Source organism: Mobula birostris, chromosome 29, assembly GCF_030028105.1.
Source record: "Mobula birostris isolate sMobBir1 chromosome 29, sMobBir1.hap1, whole genome shotgun sequence".
Classification (NCBI taxonomy): domain Eukaryota; kingdom Metazoa; phylum Chordata; class Chondrichthyes; order Myliobatiformes; family Myliobatidae; genus Mobula; species Mobula birostris.
In genome coordinates, this window is record NC_092398.1 from 11022267 (window position 1) to 11041017 (window position 18751).

The 18751-nt window shown below is 41.1% G+C and overlaps 1 protein-coding gene across 1 annotated transcript in view; it reads right to left on the minus strand.

The window, feature by feature from the left end:
- rlf (RLF zinc finger) overlaps positions 1 to 18751 on the minus strand; it is a 71659-nt gene that overhangs the window by 8496 nt on the left and 44412 nt on the right. Inside the window, exons 2-7 of the mRNA XM_072246891.1 lie at positions 14964 to 15118; positions 13891 to 13972; positions 7113 to 7248; positions 4092 to 4294; positions 1718 to 1854; positions 325 to 466 (exon numbers count right to left, since the gene is read on the minus strand). Coding sequence (XP_072102992.1) covers positions 325 to 466; positions 1718 to 1854; positions 4092 to 4294; positions 7113 to 7248; positions 13891 to 13972; positions 14964 to 15118 — 855 coding nt within the window. The remainder of the gene's footprint in view (positions 1 to 324; positions 467 to 1717; positions 1855 to 4091; positions 4295 to 7112; positions 7249 to 13890; positions 13973 to 14963; positions 15119 to 18751) is intronic.

The following is an 18751-nucleotide window of genomic DNA, read 5'->3' on the forward strand; positions in this document are numbered from 1 at the left end:
GCAGTATAACAGGCAATATCTTTACTGGCTGGGACTTCCTTTCCAATTTCACGAAGATGATTCATCATTGGAGTTGCTTATTACTGCACTCACACCCTATCCAAGTTGGTATAAAGCACAAGTTGAAAGGCTTTTGAGACTAGGAAAATTCAAATAAAAGCCAATATAATTAAAGACAATATAATTCACGTTTCCCATTTAAAAAAATTGAAGAACAGAAATTATAAGCACTGAATTAAGTTTCGAGATTATAGTTAAAAATTATTTAAGAAAATACTATAAATAGCTACATTTAAAGTTTAACTCCAAAGACATCTTACTTACTTCAGATTGGATAACTTTTATAAGGAAGAATATGTGGTACACGGTTCTTGCAATAATACCAAGCTGGCGACAGCGCTCCAGGAAGGAATCCAAAGATGGATCCATTCTCCGCTGTAACTTGCTCCAGAATAGGGTGAGCTCCCTTTGGGGAAAAACAGCACGTTCTGTTCAAGTACATCTTGGTAGATTTTTTAAACCCTGACTTTGTAATGTAATGGTGTACCCAGTTCATTTCTCCGAGATTGACAGCGTGCATCTATAGGTTTTAGGCTGCCAAAAAACCACACTATAGAAGAGCAACTTCACAAGTGGTTATAAAGGGCAGTTGTTCTTGGAATACCACTTATTTTGATCTACAAGAACACCATGTACTTTGAACTGGAACCAAACACTATTAAACAGAACACGACAAAGCTTTGACTACCCAGAGATCATCTGGAACAAAAATCAGCAAGAACTTAAAAACATATCGGTAAGTATCAGACAGGATTTCTGCTCTACACTGATCTAACCCAAGGTATGGGATTGAGAAACTTATTAGAATTGGAATTCCCTGGATTAAAGTCAACCAGATTTCCCATTGCTATTTGCTATCCAGAGGGACACTAGATGACGACAGCATCAAAATTCAGCTCTGCATTCAAGTATAGTTAATACTTGGACTCTGTGCCAAGATTGCCTCTCACGGGAACACCATCACATACATCTCCTTACTTAGGCAGGCACCATCTTGGCTTGAAAATAGTGTTTATCATTGCTACTGAGCGTAAATGCCGAAACTCCCTGTGCAACACATTGAGGGAATACCTGCACCTGATGGACTTACTATGGACAGATCACCATCTTCAATCTTCAGGGCAATTCTGAATCGATAATAAAATAATAAATACCGGCCCTGACAATCACACAACAAAACACTCACAGAAAAAGTGCATACACTGAGAAACAAGGAATACGATTTTAGTAAAGAACTAAAAATTACTAGCACAGTCAAAATATAATTTGCATCTTCAATAGAATGCTGGAGGCAATTAACTATAGTTTCTCCTTCAAAATTAATGACACAAAATTTAAAAGGTTTAAATTTTATGTCCTGAAGAGTCCCAGTCCAAAACTTCAACTGCTGATTAATTTCCATAGGTGTTATCTGACCTGCTGAGTTCCTCCAGCATTTTGTGTGTTGATTTCAGGTTTAATCAATCCAGATATACCTTTGTTACCTTTCTCACCTTTCTCTTCCCCACCCCCTCCAGTATGGGACTGTGAAAAACAACAGAATATTTTAACTTGGAACAAGTACTTCACCTGCCAGATGGGCCACCCACGCTAGTAACAAGTGTGAACAATACGTGCAATACAGAGCCACGAAACAAACACCAGTGCGCTAACTTACCAAGAACAATAGACACTCTCCTGTTGCAGTTGATGGGTTAAGAACGTTGTACACAGGACAAACGCAGCACTGTCCTGGCCATCAGACTCCAAGTTACAGATAATATCCAGCACTTCCTTGCAGTCAACACGTGCAATCTACAAGGAAGAATGCTTCACATTTTAGGAAAGACAATTTTTAATATACCACTTGCTCATGCTGACTCTCAAAGGCATTTTATATTTCAATACAGTTCTCTCAATTTCACCAAAACCAGCCAAATCTCCAAACACATGTTGTATTTGGATCCACCGAAGTATCGTGCAAAAAGATTGAAAATCAGGGCAGCAAGCCAGTCGACCTGCTGAGTCTGCTGTCATTGAATAGGATCACGGCTGAACGTCCAACTTCAGTGGCCTGTTCCAGCTACATCTATATTTCATTTCCCTACTGTAGGAGCCATGAACCTGTTCTCTGTCTGCATTGTATTCTGTATTGCTTGCTTTTTATGGTAAATAGTCACAAGTGGGGGTGCGGTAAAAGAAAGAGGAATAAGTCGCGTATTCATGCTCTGTTCGTGGCAGTTTGCAGCTTGGGAATGGCGGATATCATATCTTCTGTTGATCACTCAATTATACTCAACTCACACTTGAGTACGCTTAAGTTTCATCACTTCAAGATTGTATGTTTCCTAATTGCTAAAGGATCGATTACATATCCTTGACTTTTAGAACATCATTATTGGTGCTGGGAGTGCACCATGCAACTACAACAAATCTGTAGGGTAACTGGCAGCAGCAATTGTTTTGGTTTTGGTGCCACACTCCTGTTAGCCCCAAAAACATCACACATATATTCAGTGATTTAGCTTCAACTGATTTCTGTGGTAAAGAACCCCACAAGTTGGGAAAAGAAACTTCTTCTGTCTTTAATAACTTATATTTAGGCTGCCACCCCTAAGCATTCTTCCTGATACTAAACCGCCCATTACAAGATATATGGGAAATTAATGCAAGCAGTTTTCTCACTAATACCATTGGGCAGGAGGTCCCACACTACCAGGATCAGGAACAGTCATTATCCTATAACTATCAGGCTCTTGAACCAATGTGGATAAGTTCAATCACTGCTACTCTCAACTGATGCTACAACCTGGACTCACTTTAATAGACTCATTACAAATCATGCTCTCAGTATTATTTTTTGATTTGCCCAGTTTGCTTTCTGTTGCAATTGGTTGTTTTTTAGTCTTGGTTTTTCATAAGTGCTACTGTATTTCTTTTATTTTTAGGTAAAAGCCTGCAAGAAAATGAATCTCAAAGTACTATATGGTAACATATACATACTTTGATAATAAATTTTCTTTAAACTTTGAGCAGACTTCCAGAAAATTGTTTCATTTCATTCCTCCTGAAAGGCCATATTAGCAGAGAATAAAATGACTTCTAATGGCAGCACCTCGCAGACCCACGACCACTACCATCTAGAAGGACGAGAACAGCAGATACCTGGGAACACCACCACTTGGAAATCCCCCTCCAAGTCACTCACCATCCTGACTTGGAAACATAGCGCCGTTCCTTCATTGCTGCTGGGTCAAAATCACGGAACTCCCTTTGCAACAGCACTGTGGGTATACTCACACCTCAGAGATTGCAGCGGTTCAAGAAGGCAGCTCACCACCACCTTCTCGAGGGCGACTAGGGATGGGCAATAAATGCTGGCATAGCTGGCGATGCCCACATCCCGTACACGAATAAATAAAAAACATTTGAACCCGTCTTTCCCATGTACAAGTCTCCATTTGAACCTGTCTTTCCCATGTACTGATTTTCTTAAGATCCAGACAATAGTTCCAAGATTGTCATTCATGAATTTGAACCTAGTTTAGCTCCCAACCCACCATGAGTTTGAGTATCAAGCTAGCAACTCGGCCTCGTGAAACAGACAAACGTTAAAGTAACAGCAAGGTTGCCGACTGATGGCTCAAATTGGCACAGGGAGGAACTTTCTCTCTTTTTTAAAAAAAACCTTTACTCTAACTCCCAACATGCCTTTTCATACGTGGTTACATATGCAACAGGAAATATTCAAATTCAGGGTCCTTTATTTCCTGGTAAGTGCTGAATGCTGAGACCAGAGAAGAGTCACATGGCTTCTCAGAACCTCCACCAGGGTTTGAAGTAATACACATCAGTGTGGGTACATTTTAACCTGTTACCTCAATGAAGGATCTATTATTTTCCATGAAATTAAAATAAAGGCAATTATGGAGGGATCGACCACTGGTGTAGCACTGAATTACACAAGGCTGGACACTGGATTGATTAGCACTCCAACTGAAAATGCCAAAGAGCTACTTTGCTGTTAAACACAATTACAGAAAGTCATTAACCTCTTTTGCTGCCTCCTCATTGGGTCCCATAGTGCAGAGACAAGTGAGGTAGATTTGTCGAAAAGCACCTTTGCTGTTAAATTCTGCATTTTCTGCACAACACTTTGCAAGGAGTGCTGCTTCAAACTTGCGTTCCGTCTTCATCAGATGTTTAATGCGAATCTCAAGAAACGTAGGTCCCTCCTGCATCAAATAATTGTTCACTGTATGAAGAGAAAAGGCTGTTAGACCACATTCCACAAATACAGCTATAGCTTACCTGATGTTTACTATGCCGCATATTAGCACTAGTCAGTTTTGAAAAAAAAAACGCTATATGAATTTACAATTAAACTTGCTGCCAAGACCTGAAGATGCAAGCACAGTAGTTAACAACCTGCAACATTCAAAGTTCAGTATTACAGTACCATGCAATAATCTGTGTGGTACTTTTCTATCTCAGTACATACACACACTTGCTCTCTGCTTCACGTCGACAAATACAGTACTGTGCAAATCTTAATCTCTCTCTCTTTCTATATACACACACACACACAAACATATGTACATTAAATCTGGTAGGAGTGAAAGGTGCTGGGATTGACAAGGGTGGAGCACCGTGGAAGGGTGTGGTGGGGGTGCAGACACACTCAGCCCCTGAGACACCAGGCAAGGTCATTTGATTCTAAACAATTGGTTTATTGATCATTAAAGAATGTCCCTCAGGTGCTTCCCACCTCCTTCCCACTTTTCCCTTTTCCCAACCACGATTCCCCTCTCCCTGCCCCATTCCCACTCAGTCTACAGTTGAGACCCATGTCAGAATCAGGTTTGACACCACTCACGTGTCATAAAATGTTTTTTTTTTTTGCGGCACCAGTACAGTGCAATAATAAAATTACTACAGTACTGTGCAATAGTCTAAGGCGTCCTAGCTATGTATATGTGCCTAACATTTTTGCACAGTGCTGTATGTTACCCCAAAATAACCAAAACTATCTTTTCTAATTTAAATTGACTCGCATTCGCAAGAAAACATCAGTGAGATTAAGTACAGGACAATTTCAGAGTCTCCTCCAGGAGGACCACAACCTTGTCGTTGGGTTTGGAGGCTCGCGCTCCTCAACGACCCAGGGAGCTGTGTTGGCTGGAGTCGGGGCTTTATACTTTGGCTCTTGGCAGGGTCATGCATGCTAAACAGGTAAAAGGGTAGAGGCCAGACTAAGAATGATCCGCCAGTCCTCCAATTTCTGAGGTTCAGCTTAGGGCTAACAAACGTGACCAGTAAAACAAAATTGTTATGGAAAAAGCAATTTAAGAATCCTTCTGCATCTGAGTGCGAGAGTATTCCCGAGTCTCCACCCAGGACTTGCATGACTGACAGTAGTGAAAATCAAGAGGAAGTTGTTGACATGATGAAGGAAGCCCTGAACACTCCCAGAGACGGAGGATCTTCATTGCTGCCCTAAATGCCAGTGGCGCAACAGGTCAGGTTAATTTCAGAGACTACACCTTGAAATGCAGGATAGCATGTTACAGCCGCCAGAAATTTATGCACCAGTAATTCAGAAATATAACATTTTGGGAAGATAATGTACATAAATTTCAAAGATTCTAGATGCAAAATTTCTGCTGGAAGTCAAATGAAATGTTGATGTATTTAAAATAGTAACAGTAAGGAGAAAAGAGAAAAGTCACTTTCTCCCACATTCCATCACCACTCCCCAATAAAAGTGAAATTGTTTAATTGAAATTGATAAAAACTAGTCATGCTGGAAATTAAACTTTAAACACAGAGTGCAGGAAAGTTGGATCTTCTTGTCTGTGGACGTTATCATAGGCAATTCCTGGTGTAGGTTTTATTTCTGATGAATCCTGATTCACCTGTCCATTTTTATATTATTAATTAAATCTTCCCCATCAGTTTCCAAATAACCCTTTGTGAGAAAGCACTGTTATTACCAGATTAACCAGAAATTTCATTTTTTCTTTAAAGCTATATTTTATAATATGTACTCTTTATGTAACAGGTCCAACTTACAGATTGGTTTACTTTTAAACCTGTTAGTGGCTTCACATTAAAACTTGGAGCTCTGCTCTGTAAACCAAATTTTTCTGGATTGATGCTGGGAAAAAAACATTCCTAATTTATGCAAGAAAGAGGTTATGACCAAATCATTCAATTTTGGGACAAATTATTCCTGAGGCTAAGCTGAGAATATCAACATAACAGTCTTCCAAGACTGCAATTATCATCACTGAATATTACTCCTATGGTTTCCAGACTAGAATATCCGGAGAGAAAAATATCCCACAATGATGACTTCAATGTACAAAGCATCAAAAGAATGGGTTTATTTATTTAGATACAGTGCGGAATAGGCCCTCTGGCCCTTTGAGTTGCATGGCCCAGCAATCCCCAAATTTAGTCCTAGCCTAATCAAAGGACAATTTACAATGACCAATTAACCTACCAACTGGTACGTTTTTGGACTGTGGGAGGAAACCAGGGCACCCGGAGGAAACCCACGCAGTCACGGGGAGAACGTACAACCTTCGTACAGGCAGCGATGGGAATTGAACCTGGGTCTCTGGTACTGTAAAGCGTTGTGCTAACCATATACTAGTGCACTGTTGAGCCTCCAGCGTCATTTACTTTCCCTACCCTCGTATTCATTATTTCTTTTAATATCCAGAAATCAAGCAGGCTATTTTGAATACTGTTGTTGTTCCTCTCCGCACCTTGTGTTTGTGTGCTTTTTTATGAGCCAGAGCTGCTAGCTCGATGCTCAACCCAGCATGGTTGAAGAATGCAAGGAGCTGGCTGGATTCAAACCCGGGACCATTCATCTCGAAGTCCAGTGCTGATGCCACCAAACCACCGACCGGCTTTGTCTGAATGCAACCAATAAACAAAACCGCTAGAGCCCTCTGTGGTAATCAACTTTCAACATTCATCCTTCATCACATGAAGAAATTTTTCATTTCTGTTCTAAAGGGCCAACCCCTTATTTTCATGTATAAAGGATATATAATGCTTACCCTCTTCAATTGGCGCTGTCTGCTTGGAGAGAATACACTGTAGAACTGAATTTTTCCAAGCTCCACCCTCTCTAGAAATAGTAAGAAGTGGCTGCAATTCATTATTTCCAAATTCCAGTAATGCACTGTGGGAATCCTATCAAATAAAACAATGACAATTCCAGAGTAAAGACACTGCAGAGTTATTCATTAATGAATTATAACAAGAGTTCAGAATTTTTAAAAAATTGTCCCAATAAACTATTAGATAATTTTTATAAAGCACTATTTTCTGCAATGTTCAGCTCTTGGCCATCACGTACGGTTTAACTACTAAGCCCGGTGGAACTGTTTCTACTGACAGGAGAAGGGGTAAAGGCGGATTACTGCTGACTTATAACCAGTGCTTTGGTCGGTGGGGGGGAGAAGGAGGCTCATCAGTCGTGGCTGGCAGCTCATTGAGAAGGGAAACTCTAGATCTCAAACCTCTGTTGCCTTGCAGCTATACCCACTCATGGGGAATGCTTTGGGAGTAAGCCCTGGGGGAAAAATCTGGAGCTGGAGTCCTTCAGGCAGTCCTACATTGAGTTCAATGCTGATTGGCAACTCCTGCCAAAGTGCATCAGTCTCCGCCGTTCCTTTAGGTTCATCAGAAGCATGGAGAGGATGAGCTTGCTACATGGACAACAGCTTGCTCTCCATATTGTACTGTCCTGGCCTGTGTATCTGTACAGCTACGATGCAACAGCCATGGTCGACCCTGACCGACGGAGGCCTCACTCACTCAAATTGTATTTGCATACAGGCATTCAGATATCTAAAGCAAGCAAATTCGAATGATTTAGTTATAGATCAAAGCGAAACAAAATGCGTTTAACAAAAGTGGCAATTCCATGCAGACTAATTTAGATCAGGTGTTTCATATAGTAAGCTACAGTGCTAAATATTCATTTAGTTTTAAAGTGCAGCAACAACTCAGGAGTAGAAAATTTATCCAGCCTGATAGCTTGGTGACTGGGAAAAGCATTTGTTCTTTCATTCCAAACAGTAACAGATACTCGCGAACATTTTTATGTCAAAAATGCTCATCGCATGTATATTTTCATGTATTACACCCAGGAAGAAAAATGATCGAGCGAATAAAAATCTGAAAGGCAGTTGCTTTGAGAATGAAAACTAGTCTTTTTAAAAACAGAGTGCATGGAATCAAAGTCAACTGTTCAGTCTTTACATTTTGTACCATGATTTATATCTGAGAGAAATAGAGCATTTCTCCAGTTTTATCCTGCCCGCTTCTGGCAGCAATTTCCTATCCATTTTCTGAAGGTGGTAGGACATCTTCTCAGGGGTAACACTTAGCCTTTGCTAATCACTCTGAGTGCAATATTGAACAGCAAAGCTATTGAATTATGTGAACAAGAGTAGCAACCTTCAGGACATCCCATTGTAATTTCTCTGCTGTTTCCTAGACAGGTTATAGAAAGGAAACTATTATCTCTGCCTGAACATGCACTTCACAAGAACATGTCAGAACACAAGAGTGCCAAAAGACAGTGCAAAAACATTCAAAACCTCAGTCAGAAACATCAAATGGATGATCCACAGACTTGCTCGTGATCCTCAATGTCACGGAAGCATACCCCCGCCCAATTTAATTCACTTGATATCAAATTTTCAAAAAGGCATTTTGTGCCTTAGCAACATTCCAATTGTGGTGCAGAGACTTAAAGAATAGCTAGCTATCTGTGCCTCTAACCAATCTGTTCCAGCACTTCCATCTACTTAACCTGGAAACTACATAATAAGTAGGACAAATTATTATTTGCCTGTTGGTTGTCATAATCAGCAGAACGGTGAATGGATCAGACACATTACAGCAAGACCACTTAGCTTCAGACTTTATTACATAACACTTGGCTCATATGGATAAAGAACACAATTCTAGAGGCAAGGTGGGTGATTTCAAGGTAGAGTTCAACCATGGCATCATACAGCCATAATAAAACAGAAGTCAATGGGAAAGGAGGGGAAAATTCTCCATTAACAAGTACCATAACTTTTGCAAGGTGAAGTGGCTGTGGTTAGTCCAGGGACATTGGTGCACAAGTTTTCTGAGGAAGTGCCTTTAGCCAACTACTTTCAGCTTCTTCATCCACCATTATTAGATTAAAAAGGATATTCACTGAACATTGTTCAATTTTCCAACTGAACTCCTCTTAAAATAAAGTTGCCTGTATCTTGTACATCAAGGATATCGACAACATTCACATAAATGATGACAAAACCGAGCAATATTCATGCAACACAAGACTTGGGCAATGGTTAATTCTAATAGAGAAACTCTCACCTACTTTAGTGATAACTTCAAATTAAACAAAGTTATTATAAAAGCCTCACAGGGCAACCTGGGTCAAAAAAAAAGCTCATGGAATCCAAGGGAGAGTGGAACCTAGATCTAGGATTGCCTCTGTGTTAGGAAGCAAGAAGAAATGTTTGCGACTTGAAGGTCATAAACTAGCAGGGCTCCACAGGACTCAGCGCCTTGCACTAATGACAGTAACTTAATATAGGAGCCATGAAGTTGATTACCACAATGATACATGATTAACAATGAATAGGAAAGCTATATACTGCTGGAAGCCATATAGTTTTGCCAGCTGGGCAAAAATGTGGCAAACAGAACGCAGAGAACTGAACTTCCAATCAAGATGGTGCCATCATGCAACGCTCCCCCGGTCAACATCTTCCAAATAGCCCAAGAAATGTCTACTTTACTTCCTATACATGTGTTTTTCACCTTAAATGTGTTTCTGGGACTGTAAGAGCCTGCGATTTAGTTTAAGGACCGATTGAACGATCCAGCGCTTTGCTGCCTCCGAGAAGAAAGACGGGGTGCAAGCGGACGTTCAACTTCATTTCGCTGATTAATCACAGATTAAAGAGCTGAGGCGTTTGCAGATGTCGATCAAGGGTTCATGCCAACTGTCCTTCTTTTGATCTCTGTTGAGGAAGAGCCTGAGAGCAGTCTGTGGCTCACTGTGGAAGGCAAGTAGGCCTCTGCCATGTGTGGTGTCCCCCCTCTATCAATAAATATCAGTGATATCAGAGGATGGTATTTTGCTTCTGCGTTTATGGACTGTGGACTTTTTCAGACTTAGGGTTTTTATATTGTGTTTTTTTTAAAATCGCCTGCTCCTTTTCTGCTTTGCTGTGAGAGGGAAGGGGCTTCGTGGGTTTATATTCTGTTAGCTTTTTTAGCACGGGAGGGGTTTTAAGGGGTCGATGTTCTTGTTCCGTTTTGTGCGCAGGGAGGAGCTTTGGGGATTGATGGTGAGGACGCTGTTCTTTTCTGTGTGTGGGTGGGGGTGGTTTGATGTTTCTTTCTGAACGACTTTCATGTTCTTTCTTTGTTTCGTGGCTATCCGGAGAAAACGAATTTCAGACTTGTATATGGACACATAGTTTGATAATAAACGAACATTTGAATAGCACTAGTTGATGGCCTGGGGTGCAATAAGAGCAGAGAATATTTAAGAGATAGGTAGAAAATTTAAGAAATATTTAATATTTAAGAAATTGTATAGATAATGAAGGAACCATAGACTGTAGTAGAACCAGTCAAGGTTGTATTAAAATGCATGGGAGCTTTCCTTTATTATCAAGAATAGAATGCAAGAGCAAAAGTTAGGCTAAACTGTATATGTCACCAGCTGGATTAATGCATGCAACTCTGGTCATCCTATCTCTGGAAAATTATGACTGTGCTGGAGAACACATAAAGGAGATTTACAAAGATGTTGCCAGGCTGGACAAATGCAGCTGAGATAAGACTGAATAAGATTTTTTTTTAATTGGAAGAGTACAGCTGCTGAGGGGAGAGTAAATGAATGTCTTGGTATTGTTAATAGTAAGGATTCTTTCCCATTAGTAGGGTGAAAACCCTGGAGGGAGGGGGTACAGAGTTAAGCTCAGATGAAAGGATTAAAGGAGAACTGAGTGGTTGGCAGCCCAGATGACTGAAAGAGTCCTTGAGGCAGAAAGCCATTTCATGTTTAAAACATGCTTGGATATAAACTAAAGAGCCACGACCTCCATAGCTACAGACCTAGTAATGAAATGCAGGCAGTTGTTTTTTTTGGTTGGGCCTACTGGCCTCCCGCTATGCTGAAAGTTTGTACTTGATTTCCTGTTAGTTGTCATCCAGTGACACCCAGACACTAACCACAAACACCGTAGTTCAGGCTGGATACCGTGCTCTCAGTATTTCATCTTGCGACTAGAGAGCAGCAGAGCACAGAAACAGGCTCTTTGGCCATGTTCTGTTTCAACTATGATGCCAATGTAAACTGCACATCTGCCTGCGCATGATCCATATCTCTCCCTAACCAGTCTGTTCCTGTGACTGCCTACATGACTCTTCAACATTGTTATTGTATCTTGTCCAACTTCTCTCATCCAAGCTCGTCCAGTCTCTCATCTCTCCTTTATACCCTCTTATCTGGTGGCGCTTTAATGCATCCTCTTGTAATAAAACCTTCACACCCTTCTTGCAATGCAGAGACCAGAACTGCACACAGTTCTATGGCAAAACCAAAGTTTAATACAGCTGCAGTACAACTTCCCAAGTTTTGCACTCACCAAGGTGTGCTGATCAGAGAAGGCAATCATGCTGTAAGCATCTTTTTTTTAAACCACCCTACTTGTGTTGCCACTTTCAGGGAGCAATGTACTTGGAACCAAGATCCGTCATTACATCAATGCTCCTCAGGTCCTGCTACCTAATGAACACTTTCCTTTTGCATTACATGTCCCAAACTGCAACACCTCACACTTGCCTGGATTAAACTCCATCTGCCATTTCTCTGCCCACATTTCCAACTGGTTTATATCCCGCTGAATCCTTTGGCAACCTTCCTCACTATCCACAACTCTGCAAATTTTATAATCAGCCCAACTACATTTTCATCCAAATAATCATAAACAGCGCCCCAACACTGATCTTTGCTGAACACAACTCAGTCAGAATAATACTCAACTATCATTCTGACTTCCGTAGTCACTCCAATTTTGAATCCAATCTACAACCTCCATGGATCCCATGTGGCTTAATCTCCTGAGTCAGCCTACCACCAGGGATCTTATGAAAGCTTACTGAAGTCCATATATGCAACATCCACCACTCTACTCTCACCTCAAAAACTCAATCAAGATTGCAAGACATCACCCTATCACCTCTCTGAAAAAAAGCCTTGATGACCATCTCGAATAAGATCCCATGCACAAGAATCCTCTCCAAATTTCTGTACACTGACTAAGGCCTATAATTTCCTAGTTGGCCCCTACTGCCTTTCTTTAACGGGAGGAATTACACTGGCTATTCTCAAGTCCTCTGACTGGGACCTTGCCTGTGGCTCATCATCATCAAGGCGCAAAGGAATAAACGTTGGGATACTTTCCACTTGCCCAGATGACTATAGCTGCAATATACTTAAGTTCTACATGAGAAAGTCAAGTTCAACAAACAAAGCAATCTGTTTGATTGGACATTCTACCCCTAGACTGCAAATCATTAACCCAACATAATACAACATCCACAAAATATGGTTACTTGCCACAGGCAAGACTTCTCAGTCTTTGCCACCAGGCAAAAAAAAAAACAGCAAATGATCACCATGACATTTAAGACTCTCCTCACCACAAGGTTGTGCAATCTCACTGCAGACTATGTAACTATCAAGATTTGAAATGAACAAGTCTTGTTTGGGTGGGGGGGGAGAGGGAAAGAGGGGAGTTTGAAGACAATACCAAGATATGGGGGGGGGGGCATCAGGGGTCCAGGCAATGCTAAAGAAAAAGTAGAGATTCTGCTGGACTAAGGCAAATAGGAAGAATGGACAAAGAAACAGCAGATGGAATATAGTGTAGAGAAGTATATGATCATGCCCTATGGTATAAAGCCACAGACCACTTTCTAAACAAGGAGAGCATTCAAAAATCAGGTCTAAAGGGACTTGGCAGTCCTTGAGCAGAATTCCCTGAAGGTTCACTTTCAAGTTGAGTCAGTGGTAAGGAAGGCAAATACAATGTTAGCATTTATTGAGAGGAGAGAATACAAGAGCAAGGATATGATGCTGAGGCTTTGTATGACATTGGTCAGACCGCACTTGGGAGTATTGTGAGCAGCTCTGGCATTGGAGGTGGTCCAGAGGAGGTTCACGAGAATGATTCTGGGAATGAAAGGGTTAATGTGTGAGGACCCTCATGTCTTATCAATGGGTCAATCCTGAAGTCATTACTGAACAGACTGAGGGAGCACCCTTACTAACAGAAGGGCTGTAGCCCAAAGCACTAGGAAATACTCATCAGTAAACATTGGTCTTGCAAGCAAAGCCCACACACTAAAATTGTTATAACAAAATATTCCCTTTAATTAATCATAACTAATATGATTAGGTTGAGGTTTTGCATTTCTCCACAGGCCAATGCAAAAACTATTCCTCTGAGGATCAACATGGTGTGCCACACAGTGATAAAAATGCAAGGTCATTCCAATACAAGCTTGACTTTCAATCATGAAATAAAGCATTAATAAAATTTGAAGATTCAGAATGCTATTCTTCCTAACAATTAATTGTAGAATATATGAATATCCAAACATTCAAAATACAGAGATCATTTTTTAAAAACACCGAAAACAGAATTGCATCTTAAGGTAACTCAAAACCAGTTCACATCTCAAATCACAACTTTTTGTTGTAAGTATCAGATATTGAAGCAAGTTTCTGAACCATTCCCTCACCTGTAATGTCTGTTGAAGCTGCTGCCAAACGTCTTGGGGAACCTTGTTGTCAGGAAGTGAAAGTAGTAGTTCAAAACAGCTCCTAAAATTGTTACAGGACATGAGTAATCTGCCTCACTTTCAAAAAGCTCTAGAACCATTTTACTGAATATATCACACCATCCCATCACAGACACCGAAGATCCAGGCTCCCTCTGAGTAAATGCGGTTTCCAATTAAATGGCAATTATCAGTTAAATAGTAGTCACCCACAAAAGTGGTCAAAAATTTTTTGCAAAGCTTCTGAAAATTGCTTTGCTGGCAAAACACCGGTCTTAATGACTTCATGTAATGTAATCTAGTGGTTAGATTTTTCACAAGTAATTAAGATCTTTAATCTGGTCAAATACAGATTTAAAGATAACCTGATATGTCTTTAATTGTCACTAAAGAAATGAGGAGTACTGATCAAATGCATCTGCAACAAACATTTTACAAGCTACACCCAATTACAGGTCACAGAAATGGTTAATCAAGATCACAAAAACCCCACATTTGATGTTGCATTGTTTGCTGAGCTTGGCAATTAGCTTGCAGACGTTTCATTGCCAGTCGAGGTGATATCCTCGGTGCGCAGTTGTTGGTGTTTCTCCCTGGGAGTGCTCACATTTATATAGGCCCCCGTTCGCTTGCCTCAGTCCTGATTGGCTATCCCTTCAGTTGCCCTTTGAATTCTATTGGCTCGTATTTCTTTGGCTCCTAGGAGATTGTAGATGGCATCAATTTCAGAATGTTTGCTTACAGAGTTATCAGAAGAGAACCACACCCCTAAAAATTCTCATCCCTGCCTTGTGTTTGCCTGCGCCAGAATCTCTGCGGTCTCTCAGTTAAAGTGGTGTCCTTCTAGGCCTGCACTGAGGATGTCACCTCGACTGGTGATGAAATGTTTGCAAGCTAATTGCCAAGCTCGGCGAACACCACAACGTCAAACACCTCAGCCTGGGCAACCAATAGTCACCACCATCCTAAACCCCACATTTAAAGATTCTTACAGATGCAACTTCTTAAATAAAATCATTTGAGGAGACACTTACACTGCTAACTGACCAAGTAGAAAATTAATGTGAGCACATTCTGTAGTTAAGTAAGGCCGTGCACTTGTGTAGCTTTGGATAGAAATCCGATAGACTTCCATTAAAGGCAGGAGTTCTTCAGTAGCTTTGTATTTTTCACCATACTGTATTAAGAGCTGCAGTGGAGGAGAAAAGAAAATGTGGTTACTAGAGATTCCAAAACAATTTACTCACAGATATGTATACAATTTCACCAATGGGAGACAATCTGCAAATACTGGAAACCCAAACACACAAAAAGTGCTGGAGGAACTCAGCAGGTCAGGCAGCATCTATGGAAATGAATAAACAGTCGATGTGACCCATTTCAATTCTATTTCCCATTCCGAAATGTTAGTCCATGGTCTCCTCTACTGCTGTGATGAGGCCACATTCAAGTTAGAGCAGCAGCACCTTATACTCCATTTGAGTGACCTCCATCTTGATGGCATGAACATCGATTTCTCAAATTTCCGGTAACTCCCACTCTCCTTCACCCATTCCTGTTTCTCTTTCACCTCATCTCCTTCCCTGCCCATCACCTTCCTCTGGTGCTCCTCTCCCCCTTCCCTTTCTTTCATGGTCTTCTGTCCTCTCCTATCAGATTTCCCCCTTCTCCAGCCCTTTATCTCCTTCACCAATCAACTTCCCAGCTCCCTACTTCTACCCCTCACCTGATTCGCCTATCACCTACCAATTTGTACTTCTTCCTCCCCTCCCTCCACCTTCTTACCGACTTCTCTTTCCAGTCCTGCTGAAGGGTCTCAGCCCAGAAATGTCAACTTACTCCTTTCCATAGATGTACTCAATTTAATGTGTGCTTCATGCAGTAAATTTACGTAGAACTCATTGTCTGGCATATGCTGGGACTGCAGATTCAGACCAACACTGCTGGAAAAACTTGCAGTTGTAGGAAAATAGGACATAATATTTGAGCACATCCTTGCAGCTGTTAATTTAGTGGGAAGGCAGTTGGTATTGCCATTTACAAAATAACATTCAGTCCTTTTCGTCTTTTCTACTGAAAGTTTACGGACCAACTTCTGTAACAGACTGGAGCTCCTCTTTAATTATGCAAGATGAAAATACCATAAACACACTTTAAGATGGTCAAGAACTACCTGCTGGCAGCAAATAAAACAAAGAAAACTACTAATTACTTTATTAATCATACTCTTTCTGGTAAACGATCACTGCAATCAATAACCTGTAACTTCCTTTTTGGAGCAGAGCTTTTGAACTGCCCATATGAGCTGACATTATTGCAGTGTGGACTAAAGACTGAAGGTGCAGGATGGTTGTGGCGGGGCACGCAGGGGGTGAATTGAGGTGGTTTGGCCCAGGCACAAGAATGGTGAATGAGGCAACATTTGATCATTGCTACAGCGAACTTGTAGTGATACGATGCAGCAGAAGAATTGAATTGACTATTTCTTACATCCCTCATATACATGAGGAGTAAAAATCTTTACGTTACATCTCCGTCTAAATGTGCAATCATAGCAATTTATAATAAATAGAACATCAATGTAACATAGAAATACACTCAAATCAGCGTGAGTTAATCAGTCTGATGGCCTGGTGGAAGAAGCTGTCCCGGAGCCTGTTGGTCCTGGCTTTTATGCTGCAGTACCATTCCCTGAATAGTAGCAGCTGGAATAGATTGTGGTTGGGATGACTCAGGTCCCCGATGACCCTTCAAGCCTCCTTCACACCTCTATGTAAATATCCTGAATCATGGTAAGTTCACAACTACAGATGCGCTGGGCTGTCCGCACCACTCCCTGCAGAATCCTGCGTTAAGGGAGGTACAGCCCACATATCATGCCAGTCAGGATGCTCTCAATTGTGCCCCTGTAGAAAGTTCTTAGGATTTGGGGGCCATACCAAAGTTCCTCAACCATCTGAGGTGAAGGAGGCACTGTTGTGCCTTTTTCACCGCACAGCTGGTGTGTACAGACCATGTGAGGTCCTCGGTGATGTGGATGCTGAGGAACTTAAAGCTGTTTACCCTGTTAACCCCAGATCCATTGATGTCAATAGGGGTTACCCGTCTCCATTCCTCCTGTAGTCCACAAGCAGCTCCTTTGTTTTTGCGTCATTGAGGGATAGGTTGTTTTCTTGATCCCACTGTGTCAGAGAGATGACTTCTTTCCTGTAGGCCACTTCGTTATTGTTTGAGATTATGTCAATCAATGTAGCGTCGTTGGCAATTTAATTAGCAGATTAGAGCTGTGTGTAGCGACACAGTCATGGGTATACAGAGAGTAAAGATGGGGATAGGGTATTCAGCCCTGAGGGGCTCCTGTGTTGAGAACAAGGCAGAATTAAGATGGAAGCCGGGCCCCGAGGGTGAGTAAAGACCAGAGTTTTGATCGATTTAAGCACTGGGCCAAATTGGAAAGTTTGGCTATGAGCTGAATTGAGGAGGCTGGGTCTGGACCTGACAGCAAGGAACAATCCAAGGCTTAGATGGTTTAAGTGCTGGGACAGATCGAAAAGGTCAGGATGCTGGGGCCAGAGGCAAGGGATGGGGTCAGTTCAGCTCACAGATTGAGCTCCTGGATTGACTGTGGACTCACTTTCATGAACTTCAGTTCTGAATGCTAATTGCTTACTTTTGTTGTTTGCATGATTTGATTTTTATCCTGCACTTTCAGTGCTTGAGGGTCTTTTATAATGGATTCTATTGGGTTTCTTGGTTTTATGGCTCTCTAAACCAGGCAGCATTCTGGTAAACCTCTTTTACACCCTCTTCAAAGCTTCAAAAACATCCTTCCTATATTGGGGCAACCAGAATTGGAAACATCAGCAACGCAGAACAGAGAGAAAGGAACTTCACTCTCCAATTCAACTGCTACTTCATTTCATTATAAGATATTCACTGTTTCATCCACCATCCTCCTCTGCCTGCTCTGCTACCTTGACCAACTTGCTTTCTATCTTTCTCAGTTCGAACGCAGGGTCTTTGACCTGAAATATAAACTGATTTCTCTTTCTACAGACGCCGCTTCACTGGTCGAGGTCTTCCAACGTTGCTTTAAAACAACACTGTCATTTAGGAATGGTGAATGCCCCCTCCCATCCAAAACTTGAGCACTAAGTTTTAATTTACTTTAATGAACTGTTAAATGCAGATCAACAGGTTTCGTTATTATTTATCAGTACTGGCAAACTCAGAAGATTTGGAAGTTCCTGGCTCATTGACAGGGCAATCACCCTGATAAGGAATAGACAGCTTTTAGTTTTTCTAAGTACATTTGGCTCATGAGGCAAAATAGAACATTTTTACTGGAGACTAAAAAGAAAACAACTGTTCTCAAGTTTACATTTTACAAGACTTCCCAGAATGAAATGTAAAGGACAAAAAATTCAAAACAACCAAAAACGAGGTGTTGACTTCCCCTTTCCACAGGGTAAGAAATTTGTGCAAAATACAGTTTCCTCTTTTCAAATAAAATTTCCATGTGATCAACCCATTTCCTGCACATTTCTGAAATAATGCTGACATTACATCAGATTAGGGTGTATTAAAAATGATTATAATTTGGAAATATGCAGGAGCCATGTTCCTGTTCTCCATCTGCTTTGTATTCTGTGTTGTGCGTCTATTATGTTTATTACAGTAACTAGTCATACGAGTGGGGGCGTGGTAAAAGCAAATGGGATACAATATGCATTCATGCTTATTTCATGGCAGTTTGTAGCTTGGGACCAGTGGAGGTCATATCTTGCTTAGCTTATATTTGGATATGGTTTAGTTTTATCGC